A 20,311-nucleotide genomic window follows, 5' to 3' on the forward strand; every position below is an offset into this window, starting at 1 on the left:
AACCCCCAGTGCGCCCGCTGCGGGAAAGTCGTGTATCCCACGGAGAAAGTCAACTGCCTGGATAAGGTGAGCGAGGAGGCGCCGGGCTGCACCTGCTCGGAGAAGTTTTGGCATCTGGGATGGAAAGAGAAGAGTGGGTCTGTGCGTGTGTGTGCGCGTCTGTGTGTCTTGGCCCCCGGCTGAGGGCACGCGAAGCAAGACGCCCGCAGGAGGGCCAGAGAGCACGCTTGGCGATCGTGATGTTGGAACCGGGAGAGGCTTTTGTCGGGGTGCGGGCGGCGGCAGAGCGGCTGCGGAGGGCGCCTGGAGGTGCGCGGCCCGGGCTGGGCCCCCAGGGGCAGTTCGGCCAACCGCGCGCCTCCCACCTCCGCTGCGACCCCTCACTGCCCCGCACGCCCACCTCAGGGATCCGCCCGGATCGCCACCTCACCCCCGCCCCAGCGCCTCGCGTGAGGGCGGCGAGGTGGAGAGGCAGATAGTAATTAACATGTCGTGGGGCGGCCGCTGCCGCATTGCTAAGAATAAGCCCCGCCGGAGAGCCCGGGCTGAGCGCGGCGAGCCAGACCCACTGGGGGCTAATCCACCCGCTTGGGGAATTCCAGAGGAAGTGGCTCTAGACCGGCCCCTGCAGCCCTGCTTCCCTGCCCTTCCCGGGCGTGGATGGAGTTGAGCAGCCTGGGAGACAGACCCTGGCGCTAGCCTGAGCGACTGACAGTTGAACCCAGCCGGAGGCGGTCCCTGTGAAATTTGCGTGTGGTCATACAAATGCCTCATAAGAGCACGCCGTCATCCCTATAGCCATCCCAGACAGAGTCCGCCTTTTCCGCAATTTAGTGGAAGCTGGACAGGGATGGGGGGGCCGGGGGTACTTAACATAGTGCCCCTCTGGCCACCTCGGGTTGCCTGATTTCCGGTGAGCACATGTTTATCGAGATGTTACAAACAGTGTTGTTTAGGCACTTTGAACTGGATTCGGTTTCCTTTTGAGGCCACTTCACAGGCTCCATTTCTCCATTAACCAAGCGCAGAATTCCTCTTTGGCTGCTCATAGAAGTGTAATACGGGTAGAGCCCGTGACATTTCTTTCATCTGAGTCTGTACGTTATGGTGGAGAGTCATTTAAAACTCCATTTTAATAACTGGCTTCTTTGTTTACTTAACTGAAAGTCAGCAAACATCCACTGGTACCTACAGTCATTTTGTTGTAGTATTTTCAGATACGGGGACTTGTGATGCACTAAAAAAAAAAATGTCTCCTTTCTGTACCCATCCTGGAAAGAACTGGCATTGTACTATAATTTTAAATATTTATTTTTTCAGTATTGGCATAAAGGATGTTTCCATTGTGAAGTCTGCAAGATGGCTCTGAACATGAACAACTACAAAGGCTATGAAAAGAAGCCCTATTGTAATGCGTAAGTATTGTCAACATAGTGTGCCAGGTATGGCACAGCCCCAGAATATGGAAGTGAGTGGATTTGCCTGTTCTGAAGAATTGACTTGCTGTGTCACCCAGGTGTGGCAGTGGCCAATTACCTGTTTATGCCACATACTTTGGGGCCATGTAGTTTGTTGAAGTTCATTGCATTTATGTCTTTCTAATGTGCAGGGTGATTTGTGTGTGTCTTCAACCAGAAGGTTGGTTCTTGAGGTTCACAGTGTTGCAGACTTAGGGACATTTGTTAGAAGCTGCAGAACTTACACACTGAGAACACCTGGGCTCTGAAATGCATGTCAGATAGATTGGCATTTTATTCATATGTCAGTTTCCATTTTTATCATATGTTGCCATACTGCATTTTCTGCCCGAACCTCGTTGCTTAGAGAAAGGAGTCTCGCTCCTTTGGCCTTAGCTGAGACCACTAAGCAACCTCGTTGCTTAGAGAAAGGAGTCTCGCTCCTTTGGCCTTAGCTGAGACCACTCCAGAGATGCTGGAGCTTAAAAAGGGAATCAAAGAATTGAGACCTGGGTATTTCCAGCTGGTTAGTAGTAGATCTCTTGGTGGGGATTAAAGAAGGTAAGTTTTCTTTAGTAGGCTTTTCCATTGGCATGCTTCCAGCCTATAATACTAGCGATTAGGTAGCATTTATGCAGTGCTTACCATGTGCCAGGCCCTGTTCTAAGTACTGTGTGCATTACTGACTCATTTAATCATTACAGACCCTGTGACTTTGAGGAGTACTATTATTTTCCCCATTTGTCAGATGAAGAAATTGAGGCATTGAGAGGATAAGCCTCGGTAAGGGGCTCAGATCACTCCTAGAGCCTGCAAACTGTAAACATTGTTCGGTGCTTCCAAATGGCTACCTTGCCGCCCTCGGCATGCGTTTCTCCACTCTTTGAGCATCCCTCCACCCAGATTATTTTCAGCGGTGGGCTCTTGGCACTGACTGCTAAGCCGCCTTCTTCCTGGTTCCCTTGTGGGGGCTTCTCCAGCCTGGAGGTGGCAGAGGATCCCTTGCCTTCTGGCTGGAGCATTGCCAGAGATTCATTCTCCCTGGAGTTTTGGAAACAGGTTTATTCAGGTCTCCTGGAGATGGAGGGCCCATGGTTAATTCATGCTTCACTCATGGGAGTGAGTTTTCATAGACGGTGAATTGTTGGTAAACGAACGTAATGCGCTCATACCTCTCTGATGAATAACCTAAAAAAAAAAAAAATCTCTTTGTATTTCCTTCGGTCCTAACTTAGTGCTTGCAAATACACCAGAAACTTTTCAAGAAATCAGAAAATGGTGGCACTGAACAGAATCCACGATTTGGATAAGTGAAGTCCACAGGTAGCCCCAAACCATTGATGTTTTCAGCTCTCCTGTATCATGCCTCTTACTAGAATAACATGAAGCAATAAGTGAGATCCCAGTGTCGTGGTCGCCTGCTTCTCTTAAAGAGAGGTGTAGTGAGCTGGTTAAAGATCAAAGGTAGGTAGCTGTCCCTAGAAGGGAAAGGGCCCTGACAACCCATAAACAGGATGATTGTTCTTCGGTTAAAGGAAAGTGAACCATTCTTCCCGTAACTCTTCTAGCCTGTGGCCTGATTCCATCAGGCTTCATGGGCCACGTCAGGATTCTTTATAGCTTCACAGCCTGAAGTTTAACTGGGTTTTACCAATGCCTTTGGGTGGTTCTGGAGGAATTGGGAGGGGAAGAGGAAAGACAGGAAGAGGAAAGACAGGAAAAAGAAAAGGAGAAGACAGCAACATATATGTATATGTGTATATGTATGCATAATGTGTTTATGTGTATGTATATCTACACGCACACACAAACATATGTATATATATACACACACACACAAGACACACACATATAGATAAAGCATTGAATGAGGGAGAAAAAGAGATGATAAAAATAAAAGGACAGAAAAAAGAAGTGTAACTGAAGTGGAGTCTTTGATTGCATCAGGCCACTTGAAAGTTCAATGCTTACTGCTGAGTTTCAGTTCACTCCAGTTAAAAAAGAATATCAGATTCTGCGGCAAGTCATGGCCGGCTGGTTGGCCCTCTGACTTCGTAGTGAACTAGTGCCCAGAACTGTTGAGATTTGGACCCCAAAACAAAAAAACCTCTGTTTGTAGATGAGAAACATCCTGCTATGTTGTTTCATAGGTCTGAGTCTTATTTTTTAATACTTCCATTATATCTAAAGGGAATGCTTACAGGTTTTCTCTCTAAAATTTCTTACACAATTCTAGTGCTTTGTTATTAGGTTTAAGTTGAGTTTTGGGAGTAGCATCTCAAATTTTTTTTTGCTGAATGTTGAACCTGGTAGTCCACTTTATGGAGCAGAGAGACAAGGTAAGACAGAAATCCATCTTTAGTGGGTGAATGAGTAGAATCGATGGTTTAGATGTTTAATTTAGCTTTACGTTCATGTCACAGCTTGATACGCTGTCTCCCAGAAAACGAGCCTAGCAAAGTTGCAGGTTCTGTCTGCTGTAAAGGTTCCATGCTGGAAGGCCCCTATTCTCCACCCTTAGTTTTCCAAGGGCACAGGCTGGCATGTAAATTCACTGGTCAGCATGGATTACCCTTTGGGGATCCTGATGCCTCTGCTCTAAATCAGGTGGTGTGTGTCAATCAGCTGTTCCCTGTGATCTTGGCCAGAAGGGCTGCCATAATTTCTCTGGGTCAGTGGTGGAAAATTGATTCTCTGAAGTATACTGCTACTGGAAAATGAAACATCCTGTGTCCATATAAAGGAATATTTTATCTGCCCCTAGTTTGGCTCAGGAGTGGATACACATACGTGCTTAAATGAAAACGACTATTCTTCCCCCACTGCAACTTTTTATTGTGAAAATTTTCATATACAAAATGGTTAAAAGAATAATGCAATGAACGTCTGTATATCCTCCACTGAGATGTAACTCTTATTAACATTTTGCAGTCTTTGCTTCATGTTTTTATCTAGTATATGTACAGATATATTTATTATTTTTGGACCATTTGTTAGTTTCAGGCATCAAGCTGGTTTCACGCATCAAGATATTTCATTCTTAAAAAGGACCTTATGCACGTACTAAGAATAATTTTCTTAAAGAATCAGAGCCAATATCACACTTCAGAAAGTTAACAAAAATTTCATAATAACTTCTAAAATCTGGTCCATATTCACGTCTCCCTCATTGTCCTAAGGATGTCTTTTATAGCTTTTTTTAAAAAAATCCAGGATCCAATTAAGGTTCATACTTTACATTCAGTTGTTATGAAAATGGCAACTTCTGATTATTGGAGATTCAATATCAGTTCTTTAATTTCTGCTGTCATTTCTGTTGTTTTACATAACCTCTTAGAGCTTTCAGGAAGAGTATTTAAGTAGCATTTCTTGTAAAAATAACATGTAATTAACTTAAGAAACTTTAAAATAAATATTAAAATACGATGAAAATATTTGAAAACACAAGCAGACATTTAGGATTGTTTTAAGAAAACATAAAAGCTTTTTATTTTAATTGATACCCAGGGGCATTTTTTTTTAATGGAATGAAGTAGTGAGTATTTTCTTCGGTCTAAATATGTTGCTTGTTTATATTCTTGTGTGTTTAGAGAAGAAACAAGTTTCCTGTTTGACTTCATGCAAAGGAGAACATGTATAAAATATAATTTACCTAATATTTAAATTTTGATCTTTTGATAGAATGATCAAAGTATATAGTACACGCTAGGTGTGAGATTAGGCGTAATACACATTTAGTTCCTAATGCATCAGTGTACCCTACTAAAACATTTAAAAACAAACTGATCTACTTGAGGACATGCCATGTTTTCATAAGCCTTTACGTTTCATCAGCAGGCAGTGGATTCTTTTGCATGTTCAGGATTTTTTTCCCATCGTGGAACTTGCAAAGAAAAGAGGACTTGGCAATATTTTTATTGCTAAGAGGTGCTGGGAAAATAACACTAGCTGATTAGACAAAAAACGGCTCATATATTTGTATGTGAGTTGGTATGCCAAGTTAAACGATAAATGTATTGCTACCCAGCAAGCCCCACAAAGAATATAAACCCTAAAGGCCATTTGTCAAATAAATAATTTAACTTATTGTAGGTGTCACAGTTGCATTTATTATGTGTTTGTAGAAAATACATCAGTTCTTAAAGTATTCTGAGCAGTATCATCACTTAGAAGTAGCAGTGCCAATGACTGGCCAGTAAACGTACTGTCGCCAAACATCCCGTTATTTTAAGTCAGGGGAAGGATCAGTTTATGATGCAGTCGCTTCGTGGAGCCTTGCCAGTAATTTCCCCAAATCGTCACTTTTGCAGAGAGTTTTTGGGGGAGTTGAACATTTGTCCTGACCTGCTCACGTTAAATATCCCTTGTATCTGTGTCAAATGTATCTTCAGTTAGGGGGCTGAAAGAACACAAGTGTCTGTGCTGTAAATACGTTTAGTTATCCTTCCAAAGACACGTCCTTCTCAACAGATAGTTTCGTTTAAGGTAATTTTGGACCAATTTAAAAATAAACCAGCAGGAGCCATGCTCCGTGTTTACTTTCGCTCTGCCTGTGTTAGCGTTCCGTTTTGTGAATATGTATGGACTATCTACAGCCTGGAAGATGCCGGGCAAGGTGCTCCTGGTATGAGCCACTCAGAACGGGCAGCTCTGTTCAGCCTGCCTGCCTTGAGGGGGATTGTCTAGGCCAGCCCCCCAGTAGCTCTCACTTACCATTTCTGTTGGTGACTCGCCACAAGTGTCTTTACTAAGGGGTACTCAGAGGACATGGAAGGAAATGAAATTTAAACCCGCGATATTTTCCACCTCATAGTTCCCTTATCTCTGCCGAGGCCTCCCAAACCTGGTTCCATAACACTCCAAGGACTTGAGTTATCTCAAGGGGACTTAGGAAATTCTTGCTATTACGTTAGCTTTAATTACTTAAGAACTTTTCATGAAAGACACAGTAGGGTGATTGGAGATTTGAAGCAAGACAGAACTGGATTCGAATCCTGGCTCCGTCACGGTCTACTGAACGAGTCTCCTGATCACTGAGCTTCGGCTTTTTCATCTGTAAAATGGGAATAGTAATGCTTAATCCGCAGGGGTGTGTGAGGATGAATGAGACAGGGCGCGTGTCAAGGTTCCAGCCCAGTTTCTGGCACATAACAGACCTTCAGGAAACTGTAGTGTTCTTATTTCTTCGGCGGTAGTTTTTTTTTTTTTTTTTTTTTTTTTGCGGTACGCGGGCCTCTCGCTGTTGTGGCCCCTCCCGTTGCGGAGCACAGGCTCCGGACGCGCAGGCTCAGTGGCCATGGCTCACGGGCCTGTGGGATCTTCCCAGACCAGGGAACGAACCTGTGTCCCCTGCATCGGCAGGCGGACTCTCAACCACTGCGCCACCAGGGAAGCCCCAGCGGTAGTTTTTTGAGGAGTGAAGGAAGAAAAGGAGGGTAGAAGGCAGAAGAAGAAGTTCCTCAGTATCCATGAAGGATTGGTTTCAGGACCGTCCCTCGGATACCAAAATCCGAGGCTGCTCAAGTCCACGGTCGGCCCTCTCCGCATCTGTGGTTCCGCATCCTCGGATTCAAGCAACCAGGCATCGGGTTGTACTGTAGTGTATTTATTGAAAAAAATCCGTGCATCACAGTTCAAACCCATGTTGTTCAAGGGTCAACTATATATCAAAGAAATGACAGTCATGCCTATTAAAAGGTTTATACCAGTATTTTTCACACTATGGGTTGCCACCCATTCGAGGGTTTTATCTAGAACTTACAGAAAACGAGAGACAGAAAGAAGAGAGACAATATCAGAATGGGTTTGAGTAGTGGGAAGAGTATTGTTTTGGCAAATGTTCTTTTCCTAGTTATATGTGTAACGTGTGTACTGCATCATGATGTAAAACATATTTTTGCTGGAAGATATGGTCAAAGAAAGTTTGAGAAACACTAGCTTAGTTCCGTATTCTTTTTTTTTTTGCGATACGCGGGCCTGTCACTGTTGTGGCCTCTCCCGTGGCGGAGCACAGTCTCCGGACGCGCAGGCTCAGCGGCCATGGCTCACGGGCCCAGCCGCTCCGCGGCATAGGGGATCCTCCCGGACCGGGGCACGAACCCGTGTCCCCTGCATAGGCAGGCGGACTCTCAACCGCGGTGCCACCAGGGAAGCCCCAGTTCCGTATTCTTAACGCCCCACACATCACAGAGCATTGGAAGCCGCCGGCGTGTACAACGCTATGCTGAGAGTCCATGAATTCAGACAGCCACTGCTTTCACTCTCTCTGTTTGTGCCAGCCACACCCTACCCCACGCCAGCCGTCCCTCAGGACTCAGCTCAGCCCTCAGAGCCCTCACCATCCTATGAAGGAACCACGAGCCTACCTGTCTGCACCCTCTTCCGGTGTAGGGTGGCTCTGAGGGCGTCCGTCTTGCTCACCCCGTCTCCGCAGAGCCTGGCAGTCAGCGCGCAATAGAGATTAGCTGCGTCAGGGAATGTGATGGTTATGCTGCAGCTCGGAGTGTGGCCCCTGCCTCCGCCCCCGCCCCCGCCCCCCAGTTCAGGATGTGGTCCAGCTGAGTTCCTTCTGAGGCTGGGCATCTAGAGGAGCTGGCTTGAGAATAGGCCTTGTGGAGCCTGAATGGTGGTCTGGGGGCCTAGCTTCACCAGGTCTGAATACCAAGGGGTAAAGTCTTCCCACCAAAGGGGTAGGCTCGCCTTTGCCAATCCAGAGCGAATGTGGTGGGCTTCCCTGGTGGCGCAGTGTTTAAGAATCCGCTTGCCAATGCAGGAGACACGGGTTCGAGCCCTGGTCCGGGAAGATCCCACATGCTGTGGAGCGACAAAGCCCGTGCGCCACAACTACTGAGCCTGCGCTCTAGGGCCCGCAAACCACAACTACTGAGCCCGTGTGCCACAGCTACTGAGCCCGTGTGCCACAGCTACTGAGCCCGTGTGCCACAGCCACGGAAGCCCGCACGCCTAGAACCCGTGCTCCACAACAAGAGAAGCCACCACAGTGAGGAGCCTGTGCACTGCAACGAAGAGTAGCCCCCGCTCGCCGCAACTAGAGAAAGCCTGTGTGCAGCAACAAAGACCCAACACAGCCAATAAATAAATACAAACAAAGTGAATGTGGTGGAATTTCCTTTCACTGCTTACAGGCTTGGTTTCAAGATATGATACCTTTCTAAAAGATTCTTCATGGATGCTCATTTAGTTTCTTTTGAGTTTAATTATAATCTGTAAAATGGGATAATTTCTATCTAAGAGGAACTTTATAGAAATGAAAAGGGGGAAATATTAATAAGCCTCAGCACATCAAATGACACCTATTAGTACCCAAATGTTAGTCCCCTCCCTTATTTATAATAAATTGAAAGCTGTTGTCTCATATCGCCCCCTTAAAGAGAGGAGAAAATGTTACAGGCAACCGTTTCTATGGGATGATATTGTGATACGTAGGGTTTCTAGTTTGCATCAGTTATAATCTGCCTTATCTGACTTCTTGGTTTACGTACTGCCTAGAAAAAATTAGACCTTTTGCACACAGATCTGATGTGGGAGGATGACAGTTGTTTTTTGTTTTTTTGAAACTGGATGATTGAAAGTGAGGGAAGGAGACACTTTATTTGAACCAAATAAAAAGGTTCCAGTGTATATGCAAAATGATCTGATTCTCAGCTACCTAATAGAACCATTGATGACATCGAATGAATTTTAGTACCCTTTGAAATTGTAGAAGACCGTATTTACAAATCATGTCCTGAGTTCCGCCACATTTGAAAATGTTTCCGTCTCTTTATGATGATCTGTCTGTTACAGAGTGATGTCAGATTAGAAAACATGTGGAGATGAAGCACAGCAATATCTCCTAAATTATGGTGAGATGCAAGGTTAATGCAAGATACAGATGTGTGTGATTAAAAGGGTATTGATTATGTGTCAGGGGCGTGTGTAAGAGTGCATTTTGGTATGTCTTCTTTAAACGTTTTCAGATGCGTGCTTTAAAGGATGAGTGGTTCCTGGGAATGTCAGGAGTGAGAGAAAAGCAGACATACCCACACACGACACCCTTGTCCTCCAGAGCTTCAGGGCCCCCTCACAGCTCCTTCTCCAGAGGAACGGGAAGTCGAATTTCTTTTCTTTTCCTTTCTGTTTCGTTCTCCTCTAGTCAGCATTGTTAGGAAGAGCTAGGCTTTTTGCAGTGTGGGAAGTGGGAGCTAGAATAATATTTATGAGCTAAGTGCCCAGAACATTTTGAGGACTTGGTAGAAGGATGATTATTGATTCTAAAGTCCTGCTAATGAATCAAACGGTTCCACAGCCTCTCTCGTCAAACCTAGACATAGGGCACGGACATAACCAGAAAACAGGAAATTGTGGGAAGGACCAGGTTTGAATGGCAAGGGTTGTTTATTCCAGCACTGGAAGCCCAGCATTAATTTTATCTGTGGTCAGCTGTGTGTTTTTCTCAGTGGAGTCCTTGAGGGAGTCACGTTGTGTTCAGCTTCTGTTTACTTTTCTACACTCTGTCGACTCATTCCCGTCAAATCCTAGGAGGAACTAGAAGAAAACTTAGTCTGATGTGTGTACGCTTGAACAGCCTCAGACCTATTTGTAGACCGGTGGTGGCCTGGTATACTTCTGCTTCAGCTCGGCAGTCTAAAAAGTCATTTAGACAAAAACCCTTGATGGGCTCCTCTGATGCTCGTTATCAATCCAGAGCGGGCGCTGGTCAACCACACAGAGAGCACGGAGGCGTGGAATGGCTGTGTGCAGCCTAGGGCCAGAGATGTGAGATGTGGAGTTAAATGGTTGCCCGCCAACATTGAATTCCGTCTTGAAATCTGACTTCATTATCTGTTGTTGCATCAAGAGTGTGAACTCCACCAAATTCAGGCAGCACACGGGAGCATCAAGAATAGTGCGGCACATATATACAGTGGAATATTACTCAGCCAATAAAAAGAAACGAAACTGAGTTATTTGTAGTGAGGTGGATGGACCTAGAGACTGTCATATAGAGTGAAGTAAGTCAGAAAGAGAAAAATAAATACTATATGCTAACACATGTATATGGAATCTAAAAAAAAGGAAAGGTTCTGAAGAACCTGGGGCAGGACAGGAATAAAGACGCAGATGTAGAGAATGGACTTGAGGATACGGGGAGGGGGAAGGGTAAGCTGGGACAAAGTGAGAGTGGCAGGGACTTATATACACTACCAAATATAAAATAGATAGCTAGTGGGAAGCAGCTGCGTAGCACAGGGAGCTCACCTCAGTGCTTTGTGACCACCTAGAGGGGTGGGATAGGGAGGGTGGGAGGGAGACGCAAGAGGGAGGAGATATGAGGATATATGTGTATGTAGAGCTGATTCACTTTGTTGTAAAGCAGAAACTAACACACCATTGTAAAGCAATTATATTCTAATAAAGGTGTGGAAAAAAAAAAGGAACGGTGCAGTAAACGCACACATCAGTACAGAAAGACATATAAACAGATGTATGTGTATTCATTTATTTTCTTTATTTTTTTGGCTGCATCGGGTCTTAGTTGCAGCACGTGGGATCTTTCATTGCATTGTGGGCTCGTCATTGCAGCGTGCAGAATTCTCTCTAGTTGTGGCGTGCGGGTTTTCTCTCTCTAGGTGTGGCACACGGGCTCCAGGGCGCGTGGGCTCTAGTTTGCGGCATGCAGGCTCTAGTTGAGGTGGGTGAGCTCGGTAGTTGTGGCACTCGGGCTTAGTTGCCCAGCAGCATGTGGGATCTTAGTTCCCCAACCAGAGATCGAACCCGTGTACCCTGCATTGGAAGGTGGATTCTTTATCACTGGACCACCAGTGAGGTCCCCAGATGTATTTTTGATGGTCTGTTTGGATGCCTGCCCCATCTCCTCCTGGCTGCTCTTCCGACCATCCACCCAGAGCCCTGTGTATCTCTGTCATCTTCTAGACGTCTTTGTCCTCCTTCCCCATCCCCACGTGTTCATTCCCTCTGTCCTCACCCTGCTTCCGGCTCTCATCCTGTTTGCCCAGTGATCTGACCATCATCCTCTACCTGGTCTCCCTCTTCTAGTCTTTGTCTTTGTGAATGCTTTTCCTGCCACTGCAGTTTATCTTTTGAAACCACAGTCCTGGTCATATTATTCCCTTATGCACACACCTCTGATGGCTCCCCACTGCCTACAGAAGAAAAAAATTGGGTTTCTGATAGATAGGGCTTTTCATACTTTATCCACTTCCTTTCACCCTCCTCTCCAGCCACACTGGACTGCCAGCTCTGATGCCTTCATCAGGTTTCCTAACCGAAGTCTCAGTAGCCTCACCTGTAAAATGGGTATCATAATAGACTCTGCCTCATAGGATTAAGGATTCACTGGAATGTCAAAATAATAACTTTAGCCACAGTAAGGAGGTAATAAAAGTTAGATCGGATATTCATTGTTATTAAACTTGACACAGTGACTTCACTCTTTCCTTACACTGTTCTTAAGCCACCCTATCCTCCTTTGTTTTAAAATTGCTTTCATCTTTAAGGCACACAGCCACGTCAACCTTTGTGAAGCCGTTCTGAATCTCTCAGTCAATTACTGGACTCTTTCTCTGTGCGCCCATTGTAGTTTTTATATTTCAGTTATATCACTTAATCAAAAAGCCTGCCTTGTACTAGAACTGTGTTTGTCTTCCCATTCAAGGTGGTTTCCTGCTGAGATTGGACCATGGAAGTTCTTCTTAGCCTGAGGTTGGAGCTGGGTTGAGGGTGGGGAAGTCAAGTCAGCTGAGCTTTGCTTCTAAAGGGATTATTTCTGGCTTGTGTTTCAGGAATTGAGAATGGGGGTTGCAGTGCTGCAGTGCAGTTCTGACAGTAACCACTCCATGAGTGAAGGGTGCAGTCCCCAGCAAGACAGCCCTTGCTTCAGATCCAACTGCAAGTTCAGGTGTCCCCAGGACAACCACACTTCTGACCAACTAGCTACAGATTTGGGGAGGGGGTCCCACAACCCCTTCAGATTTGACAGTTTCCTAGAACGGCTCACAGAACTCAGGAAAGTCCTATACTTAATATTATTGTTTTATCATACAGGACATAAGGCAGGACCAGTCAAGTGAGGAGACACGTAGGACCAGGTCTGGGAGGGTCCTGGACATGGAGCTTCCCTGCCCTCACCCTGTGGAGTCAGGAGGGGTCTGTCTCTCTCCCTCCCAACACGTCCATGCAGTCACAAACCAGGAATTTCCACCAAATCTGGAGCTTTGGTGTCCAGAGTCTTTAGTGGGGTTTCATTGTGCAGGTGTGATGACTCTGAGATTATTCAGACTCCATCCCCTCTCCCCTCCCTAGAGGAGGTCCACTTATCTCACCGGACTCAAAGCTCCAACCCTCTAATCCCGTGATTTCTGGAGTGGCCAGCCCCACCCTGAGCATCTTGTTAGCACAACTCAGGTATGGACCCTGGGGCTCATGAATATCAAAGATATTTCCAGTTACTAGGGAAATTCCAACTATTTAGAGTATGTTGCAGGAACCAGGGACTAAAGCTAGTCAAATTCATGATTATACAACAGGCTAGCTTCTCACCGTCCTCTTCAGATGTCTTGTTTGCATCGTGGAGACAGCGCCTCCCTTTCGTATCATGAACCTTCCTATCCCATTATGACAAGAGTGACCATCTAAACCCACGATGTCTATGTTGTCAGTCAGTAGAAGTTGGGTGAGACATATAAATGGTTGACAGCCTGCACACAGGAGGTGGGTGGGAGGACCTATTTATGGAAGGATCCTTGATATAACTCTCTAGATTGTTTTTTGTTTAAATAAGCAAGCCTCCCCTATCAGCAGATTACATTCTTGAGGGCAGGAACGGTCCCAATCACCTTTGTACACCTTGGCACCTACCATGTGCTTGGTGAGTGTCCCCCCATAGAGCCCACTGCCCAGCAGCTCTCTTGGGGGTGCAGCGAGCACCTTTGGCTGGCCGAGCTGTACAGCTCAGCCTCAGGCATCCCTCACTGAGAGAGCAGGCTCAACAGGAAGGGACAGACTTTCTTTCTGTTCCTCCACTGGTGATCCCAGTGGAGCTGGCCATGCTTGGGCTGACAATACGCATGAACGATAGCTACCACTTCCTCTGATAAGTGAAATATTGACATTTATAGCTAGATTATGGGTCACTGCCATGCAGCCAAACAAAGGATGACAAGAGTAATGTTGTCTACGGAGGGAGTAGGTAAAACCACTTTGTTACAACTGTGTTTTTCAAAAGTCTCAGGACAAACTCCTGTGTTTTAGACATCAGGCCATGTAGCCATTCCCTTGCCTATCCATATATTTTTTTCCCAGAAATAAGTATGATTTATTTATTTCCTGAAACAAATGTAATCAGGGATTAATGCATTAATCCCTGAGAAATGAAAAGTCCTTACATTCTCTTCCGGAAGAATTTAATTTTCTTTAGTGACTTCCTTCAATCCTGTCTTTTCTCCCAGATTTCCAGAACTTCAAAACCAACTCAGCAGGATCTGTGCTTCCTCCTCCTACCTTCCCCATCCCCCGTGCCAGAGCGAGCGTGCGCTCTCTCTCACTGCGCTGAAGTCTTCTCTGTTGTCACTGACGTAGTTTTCTGATTTTCTTTTTTTAAAAATTAATTAATTAATTTATTGTTGGCTGTGTTGGGTCTTCGCTGCTGTGCGCGGGCCTTCTCCAGTTGCGGTGAGCGGGGGCTCCTCTTCGTTGCGGTGCACAGGCTTCTCATCGCAATCGCTTCCCCCGTTGCAGAGCACAGGCTCTAGGCGCGCGGGCCCCCGTAGTTGTGGCACACGGGCTCAATAGTTGTGGCTCGTGGGCTCTAGAGCGCAGGCTCAGTAGTTGTGGCGCATGGGCTTAGTTGCTCTGTGGCATATGGGATCCTCCTGGACCAGGGCTTGAACCTGTGTTCCCTGCATTGGCAGGTGGATTCTTAACCACTGAGCCACCAAGGAGGTCCCTGATTTTCTTAACATTAAGTCAGATTCTATTTTAAAATGTCTAGACGCTTAAGGCACATAGTAATTAAGGGTTATTCCTGTCAGGAATAGAAACACCGTATTAGAACAGTTCTTCCTCAGAGGCTGCTAAACAAGGAAAATCCTATTTAGAGGGTTTGCCTCTGTGATCTTTATCTTTTATATGGTAGTTACGTAATGTCAGGTTTAATTGGCCAGGAGTGAGGAAGCTGGTTTATTTGTGTGCCTCTTGTGTCATACGTACCCGAGGGGCTGAGCGGTCAGTGAAAGTACCTATAATTTGTACATGGGGGCTGCTGGCCAGGAAGTGTCCCGTATAATGGCAGTTTGATAAATGCTGAAAGAAAAGCAGTTTGTTTTCTCTTTCTGCAGTGATGGGTATGTGAGAGCCACTGAATAAACATGTGTGGGTTGGCTTTAAAAGCACATTTATGCTGAACAGGACACAGCCGTCCTTTATTTGAGAGTAAGCCTCCTAATGCTGGCGTCTTTCTCTGGTGCAGACTGGTGGGTCAGGAGAGAGTGCTACTCAGGCTTTAAAAATTAATTCCCTAAGAGAAAACAGGTGGGAACATAAAAGAGGGACCCGAGTGTACAAACTCCTGGGGGTAAGATAGGCTCAAGCATGTACTGTACAACATGAGGAATATAGCTAATATTTTGTGGTAAGTGTAAATGGAAAATAACCTTTACAGATTGTATACAAATAAAAAATTGAAAAGAAGGGGAAAGGTTAGCAATCATTTTGAAGAGGTAGCACAGCACAGAGAGTAATGACTCTGGAGCCAGATGGCCTAACGTCAGATCCTAACCCTGCCATTCACTAGCTGGGGAGAGTTACTCGAGTTCTTTGTCACAGTTTCCTCATCTGTCCTTATCTGTAAATCGGAGGCAGTGATAGTAGAGCTTATTATTTATAGAGAATTCAGCACAGCACCTTGTACCTACAAGTTCTCAGTATGTAGAAACTATTGTTTTTTTTCTTTCCATGTCTCTTCAGATAAAACTTTGCCTACATTTGTGACTTATTTCTAGAATCAAACACATCCAGATCTGTGTTGCGTTACCCACTCACCATGTCCAAATGTCTTTCTACTTTGACCAAGAGGGGAGGGATGGGAAAAGCTCCAGTGAGAAAATGGTGCTGGGATGCTATGTATGGTATTCACTCTAAGGGCAGACTCTGTAGAAGTTAAATTTACACTTTGGTGACACCCCCTTGCCTTGTATTCTGTTTGAGGGTAAAGAATCTGTATTCAGTTCAGTGTTTATTACTGTTGCTTTAGGTTTTCTGGGGGGTTTTCATCTAAAGAATGTAAACATGGGGCCTCACAGTAAGCTTGGGTAATTCAACTAAACAAATATTTGTGGAACTCAGATCAAATGCAAGGCAATCATATACAAGATTCTGAGGGATGTAAAGACAACTATGAAACAGTTTTCAGTCTTCACAATAAAGTCTGTTGAACAAGATAAAGAGAAAAAAAAAAAAAAAGAAGTACCTGAGTGGAGGATGGAGGAAGGATCAAGTAATCCTCAGAAGATACCAGCAGCGGAATATTGATGGTCTCGCCCACCTGTACCGAAGCATAGACACAAACGATGATTCATAGGGTCCAGAGATACGACCAGTGCGTGGTGGGGACAGGACAGGCTGATCAGTAAACCCTGCTGGCGGAGAGGCTTTGCGGTGCTAAAGAAGAAACAGATCTCATAGGCGGGTCCACGTATAGAAGGAAAGAAACCAGAAGGGGAACAAGTGATGGAGAACATTTGGAAGAGGGTGAAAATGAAGAAGAAACCAACTCAGGGCAGACCAGGGCCACATACGTGGATGGAAAAGATAACTAGTGGTTTCTCCACATACTTACACTGTGGCACAGAGGCTGGATGCCGTATAAAGGGAGGCTTTACCGAGACAGCGGCTGAAAGTTTAAAAGAGAATGTCAGTTGATTTTTCGCTTTGCTTTTGTATACAGTTCCATTGTTTTCAAGCTGCTTCGGACTGAACATGGAAAATGAGGAAGCGTGGGTTGGAGATGCAGTGGTTGTGAGGATTTTAGAGCAAGTAGTCTCACTACCTTGAAGTTCATCGGAGTGAAAGGGGGGATGGCTGGTCCCACCACATCCCAGACTTCAGGACACCTGTTCAGTGTGCGAGAAGCAAAGGGGGCATGTGTGTTCAGGGAGCCCCAGGTTATGAGAAACTCTGTGAGGCAGGAGCCATGTATGAGTTCAGTTCCACCTGTGTGTCCAGGGGCTGGAGCAGTCCTTGGCGCACAATCGGCCTTTCATAAAGATTTACCGAATAAACGAAAAAAGGAATAAAAAGAAAGGGGCCTCCATGAGGTAGAAGACTTTGAAACGTAAAGTTCTGATAGAAAACATGTTAATTATTCCAGTGAGGGAGAAAATGAGGAATACCTCTTAAGACAAAAACCGAAAGACAAAGAAACAGCCTAGGGCACCACCCCCTGGAGCCTTCCGAGCTCCGATTAGTAGGACACACAGTTTAAGGGACGGGAAACCGAGAAATCAAAAACGCACACACAGTAAGATTAGGGTCAGGAAAGCTAAAGGCCGACATGAGCCGTGGCTTGTGAAAAATTCTCACGACGAAAGACTTTTGAAAGCACTTATGTTCCTAGAAAAAAAAGGTGAACTGAGGCTTGGGGAAGATGCTGGGATAATAAAAAAATGACACAGAAAAAAGTAGAATTATTCGCTTCCTAGTTAGCTTTCCTCCTTTCAATGAAGAAGAAGATATTTAAAAGTAGAAAAGACCCATAAACATCATTAAGAAATTAAAGTAAAAGCCAGGAGGGTAAGGTTAGGAAGAAAACATCAAGGCATTCTTCATGGTAATAAAAGAAGTTGGAATCTCTAGACCCAGATGAATGGCATCGTACGGTCCTGAGAAGGCCCTGTGGGCGAGCTCCTGGTACTGAAACCATGGTGCCCTGGCCCTTGATGACAAGAGAAGATGTGGTGGGAGAATTACGAGACGGACTCGGGCGCTCAGCTGCGTTAGTTACTTCCCCTGGCTTTGCCTCTGGTCCCTCATCTGTAAAATGATGTCTTGTCAGCCCATCTGCCAAATGAGGCTGTGCCTCAGTTGATGATAATAATACTTACTACCTCTTCTGGTTACTGTGAGGAATAAATCAGATAATTTGTGTAAACAGTTGACAGAGTTGATACCATCTAAGCATCAGTTATACTCATTATTGCCTATTCTCTATGAGAAATTATCTGCAAAAGAGAGCTTTGGGAGTTTTGGAGATGGAAAAATATCCCAAGTTTAGAGAGGGGAAGAAGAGACAGATTGTAGAAATTACAGCTCAATAAATTTGGCATTAATTCCTGGCAAAATCCTCATACAGACAAGTACAGAGATGGCTTGGGAGGATCAACATAAAAAGTCCTTAACGGATTCCGTATTAGTTTACTAGGCCTGCTGGACAGAGTACCACAAACGGGTGGCTTAAATAACAGGAATTTATTGTGTCACAGTTGTGGAGACTAGAAATCTGAGATCAAGGTGTCCACAGGATTGGTTTTTTGGGGGTGGAGGGGCGTGAGGGAAGGATCTGTGCTGGGGCGCTCTCCATGGCTTGTAGATGGCTGTCTTCTCCCACTGTCTCTTCACATCACCTTCCCTACGTGTCTCTGTCGAAATTTCTCCTTTTTACAAGGACAACGGTCGTATTGGATTAGGGCCCATCCAAATGACCGCACTTGATTCCCTCTGTAAAGACACTGTCTATACATAGGCCACACGCTGAGATCCTGGGGGTTAGGGCTTCAACATGTCTTTTTTAAGGGGATTCAGCCCTTAACAGATTCACTAACAGAAGTCAAGCAAAGCAAAATTAGCCTTATTTTATTTTTTTGATGGTATAGAAGAAGGGAAATATATACACAGTGAACTTTGAGTTTTTTAAAAAAGTATATTCAATACTCTTGATTTTCATAAATGATATCTATGGTGAGTGTGTTCCCCCCTTCCCCCCATGCAGGCACAGGGTTTAATCTGCATTTGAATTACTACACATTGGCCACAGTATCTGTTTCTTCATTTTTTTTTTTGGTTTGTTTTTTGTTTTGTTTTTTGTTTTTTGCGGTACGCGGGCCTCCCACTGCCGTGGCCTCTCCCGTTGCAGAGCACAGGCTTCAGACGCGCAGGCTCAGTGGCCGTGGCTCATGGGCCCAGCCACTCCGCGGCATGTGGGATCTTCCCAGACTGGGGCACGAACCCGTGTCCCCTGCATCGGCAGGCGGACCCCCAACCACTGCGCCACCAGGGAAGCCCTGTTTCTTCATTTGATGCTATATTTTCAAGACCTCACTCTTATTTTCAAGGTGTAATCACCTTCTTCTCGTCCACCCAGGACCGTTACTTTGTGACATTGTGTGCTTCGTAAGCTTGTGAAACAATTATGAAATTGTTCTCTATGGATTGTTCCTGCTCGCAGGAGAATGGCATTAAAATATTTATAGGGAAATGAATTTCAGTTTCCAGTGGAAAAGGCCAGAAGAAATATGGTTTAAAATTTCATAGAAAATGACTGTCCTTATCATTTTATTTTGAGAAAGGGGGGGGAAATCTGACTGTGACTTCATGTTTTAGTTCGTGTGAAAGATTCTCGTCTGGAGATTTATCATCGTAATATTCCTACACTTTAGGATTTATATTTCCATTTCAGAATTTAATTATTAATTTGATCATGAAAGTTTCTCAGAAGGCTTCTCTTTCTTAAAACTTCCTTTATTATTTTATTAAGTGATGAAGAATTTCATCTGTGTTTCAAGGGGTAGTGGAGTAGACTGACTTTTGTCACGTAGGCATTTAAGTGTAAGTGCTGGGCTCCTGAAAAATACAGGCCCAGGCCTGCAGGGCAGGTGGATCCCATGATAAGGCTTGTGTGGGTCCTGCTTTGTTTTCAGTAGCCATGCTCTCTGCTTAACCTCTTCTCCCAGGTGAACTTTATTACCAGATAGAAATCTTATCCACCCAGTGAGTTCATGTGTATTTTGAAAAACAGCACTGCTCCTCTACCCTCGCCCCCTGACTTTGAAAACAAACCCCAAACACACTCCTTTTTCCTCCTCGTAATCAGATCTTAACTATCAATGCCTCCCAAGTCCTGTTGATGTTTCTGTCTTGAGTTAATTTTTTCGTAACTCTTTGTCTATTTATACGTGGCTGCTTTTTGCTCCACAAGAGGCCGAACGGAAAGCTCTTAGGGCCTTAAAAAAAGGACCAAGCCACCTTTCTCCAGTTGTCCTAGTGTCATTTCTCCTCCCGTAAATAAAGGAATGCCTCTAATTTTTTTTTTTTTTCTTTACAGTTTCTACTGGTCCTTTCTGTTTTTACCACTTGACTGGCCAGAAATTTAGCCTTGATGTATGACGGACCTTTTTAATTTTTCTAAAAACCTTTGACCCCAAAGAGGATTTCTGGGCCTGGCCTGAGACCATAGTGCAGTGACCCATCTGGTTTTTGAGAGTCAGCAGAGACAGGTGGCCTGGGGCCCATCCACCCCTGTCTGCATGTAGTGGGGTTAGTCTGTGCAGAGGGATTGATTGTGAGAGGAAGAAAAAAAGTGTTTATAAAGATCAAGGCACAGCTCTCCATCACCGGGAGCATGAATGGCCACCTGACTTGCTTTTCCAAGTGTCTCTTGCCCAATCTCTCTCTTCTTTCTAGAACTGGGAAATGCTCTATCCATTCCACTGCTCTAGTCTTCTTTTCAAGTGTAGCAATTGTTTGAGTCTTAGCAATGCAGAGATTACCTGGGTTTTGAGTGTGAATTTTAAAGCTGAAGTGTTCAGTTTTTATGGGCACAGTACTTATGGTTTCAAAAG

At 45.0% G+C, this 20,311-nt stretch overlaps 1 protein-coding gene across 1 annotated transcript in view; it reads left to right on the top strand.

The window, feature by feature from the left end:
- The first annotated feature begins 6 nt into the window (after positions 1 to 6).
- The window catches only part of NEBL (nebulette), a 335,691-nt gene continuing 315,386 nt past the window's right edge, over positions 7 to 20,311 (top strand). Inside the window, exons 1-2 of the mRNA XM_024766146.1 lie at positions 7 to 66; positions 1,321 to 1,415. Of these exons, the coding sequence (XP_024621914.1) occupies positions 1,360 to 1,415 (56 nt within the window). The 5' untranslated portion in view covers positions 7 to 66; positions 1,321 to 1,359. The remainder of the gene's footprint in view (positions 67 to 1,320; positions 1,416 to 20,311) is intronic.

Source organism: Neophocaena asiaeorientalis, unplaced genomic scaffold (genome assembly GCF_003031525.2).
Source record: "Neophocaena asiaeorientalis asiaeorientalis breed wild unplaced genomic scaffold, Neophocaena_asiaeorientalis_V1.1 scaffold217, whole genome shotgun sequence".
Lineage (NCBI taxonomy): Eukaryota > Metazoa > Chordata > Mammalia > Artiodactyla > Phocoenidae > Neophocaena > Neophocaena asiaeorientalis.